At 42.7% G+C, this 2,873-nt stretch overlaps 1 protein-coding gene across 1 annotated transcript in view; it reads left to right on the top strand.

The window, feature by feature from the left end:
- The window catches only part of T265_13411 (hypothetical protein), a gene marked incomplete at both ends in the record, with an annotated part of 8,467 nt that overhangs the window by 2,639 nt on the left and 2,955 nt on the right, over positions 1-2,873 (top strand). Inside the window, 1 exon segment of the mRNA XM_009168765.1 lies at positions 2,688-2,812. Within this exon segment, the coding sequence (XP_009167029.1) occupies positions 2,688-2,812 (125 nt within the window).

The raw sequence follows: 2,873 nt of genomic DNA, 5'->3' as shown, positions 1-2,873 counted from the left end.
GATGATGATGATGATGATGATGATGATGGTGATGATGATGATGTTGATGAAGAGGATGATGATGATGCTGATGATGATGGTGATGTCGATGATGGTAGAAAAACTTCCCTACATGCAACTCTGTGAGACTGTGGTGCTCATTTGAAGATGGTGCTTGTGGTTCCGGTAAAGATCCTGATTTTCCTTGCTCTCCATCGTCAGGACACACACCGGGTGGTGGATTTTACGTAGGGCTTTTCAGTAAAATTCCTATTACAAAAGTCCAGGCACAGTCCAGTAATACCAAAACTTTCTGTTCAATGGACGCTGGGTTGCTTAGCCACAAATACTCTTCTACTCAATAGTTAAATCACTCATTGTCAGTCGTGAATCAAGGCTGTTTCTAATCTAATTTCTAGCTTATTTAGAAAGTATGAAGACAACTAATGAGTGAACGTGACGTACGCTATTTTGTTACAGGACGGTCTTGGTTGACAGCCTGATCAAAGACTGGCCGACTACAGCTAGAGCGTGTTTTTGTGTGTATAAAGGTCAGACGGTTGAGCTCATTCGGGAGACTGAGGTGTCTCATATCACGGTTGAAACTTTGACAAGTAGTCTCCGTATATCTGCTGTATAAACTCTGGGTGATCTTTGACTCAGTGAAGCGCACGCAGTGTAAGAATCAAGGACGAAGGGAAATACCAGGTTGGCTGTAGGTGAGCCTAACCATCCTACATTTACTGCAAAAGAAATCATCGATTGAGGTGCACAAGAGCTCCGCAAGTGGTCCACTGAAGCTCACTCTGGGTTTTAGTTTCTCTTGTTTAGGCTTACGCAACCTGCCAGTAACTCCTCCCTCCTTAAAGTTGCATGGTAGCAATGCGCCTAGCTGTCGTCAGTGGAACGACTACATAATAATCTATCTATGCTATTGAATCGGACTGAACTCGTGTGAGACACCCTCATCCCCGGATAAAAAATCGGGTTAAAAACTAGCTCAAAGAATGTTTCGCTTTGTAGCTAGTGTTTTGAAATTAGCAACAAAAATTTACCGTAGCCTTCGTTTTGAAACAACTAATGTATATTTTTCCTCTGTACGATACTACTTATAACCCTGGTGCATGAGAAACTGAACCGAGTCCGCCGTCAAAACTATTGCAATGTGCAAGTGGAGGTCTACCTGCATCTCTGTTCTATCTGGTGCTTGAGTATGAAAAACGAGTTTGTTCGAAATTTGTAGACCGGCTTAACTGATGAGCCCCCCACAAGGGGAAAAAGTAGTGAATTGTCGTTTTCATCAAAATGGTGGGTAGGGTCATATTGGAAATACCACGAATGTGACCACAATCGAATGAATAGCATCGGTCTTTGCACAACATGTTCAGTTACAGAAGAAAGATTAAGTGGAGCTACCCAGAGTTACCCCTTTGACATGATGTTATTTACAAATTAGCGGTCAATTTCACACAAGTATTTTTACATCCAGAGTAAAGATCTCCGTCATACTGTCAGAATTGCGTAATCCACGATTTCATTGATTCAAGAGTTGCAACTGCGTATGCACAGAGTTTTACTCATAAAACAAATATGCGATCCAAAGTTGGATGCATTGCAGTGGGCCCACTCTGGTTGTCTCATTTGTCATATAATCACACTCATGTGTTTAGTTCACTGGAGTTTGAACAAAAATGCACAGTGTAGATCAATTTTGGGACAAGTGGTCCTTGTCTGTGTCGGTTCATGCATACAGATGGAAAACGTGTGTACTATTATTGAGCTAAGCGACCAGCGGTCATGACAACCACAAGCGAATCATCCCTCATTCATTACGAGGTCTTTTCCGTCGGTTGGATTTTCTGTTTTCATCTTCAAATTAAGTTGTTTGTTGTAAACAAAATTGTTGGGCTCGTAAAAAGCTCAAAATCTACCTAACTGGGTTTTTGAGCGAGATCGAGAAGTACTCAGCTTCGGCTCTCCAGTTCGGAAGGATGCAACTCTGCTGATCACATATCCGATTAAAGTCACCTTTATCCTTCGCGTCACAGGTTGTTTGCTCAGATCCTGTAGGAGAATCAGGAGAGTTTGGGGATACAGCAAACACTTCCTATTCTTCAACCGCGAATTCCTGTAAGTTCAAAGGAGGTGGCCGGCGGAGCAGCATGTTACGGTCAGCAGTGAGAAAAACTACCACGTGACTGACCTTGTCGCACCTATTCGAGTAAACTGGGCAATTGATTTTGTAGCTGTCTACATCCTAATGCTATGAAATTGAGGCTTATTCTGGGGAGACAGATGAGGAGAGGGGAGAAAACGCGTGGAGTTAAACTTGGCCAAGTAGTTTGAGCTAAATAATGCTGACCTGGTCCACGTATCATGTGAAAGATAATGAAGTAAACGTAATGCACTACTCATAAGGTTGCTGAAAAATCTTCCACAGCCCACGACCGGTTTTGCTCTTCTTGGGGCTCATCAGGTAGGCGCGATTCCCGAGAGTATTTCGCTACTGGTGAAGTAAAGTTTGCAGGAAAAATGCTGAAAGTATACCACAGACAATAATACGAAGAAGAAAGCCGCGTGAGGTGTTTCGAAGTCAGGACAGATTAGGTCGTCGTTAGTGTGGAGAGATTTTGGACTTTACAGTTAAGGTTTTGTCTTGTCATTGAGGTCTTTAACCCCATGTAACCATTATTTTATAAGTAGCCCAGAGAGAGAATCATCATCATCATCGACAGCATGACATTAGTGTTCAACACCGATACTTCACTGCCGTACAACCATGACTTATTTGAAAGGCTTATTGTAAAGAAAAGAGTGAAGGTGGACGGGGAAGGTACTTAGTGCTAGCTTACCGCAATCATTCCGAGGTGCCCACACCTCCAGACATTCACTCA

The sequence above is a fragment of the Opisthorchis viverrini genome, assembly GCF_000715545.1.
Source record: "Opisthorchis viverrini unplaced genomic scaffold opera_v5_64, whole genome shotgun sequence".
Lineage (NCBI taxonomy): Eukaryota > Metazoa > Platyhelminthes > Trematoda > Opisthorchiida > Opisthorchiidae > Opisthorchis > Opisthorchis viverrini.
Note: the sequence above shows the minus strand (reverse complement) of the source record. Positions and strands in the feature narration are given on the sequence as shown.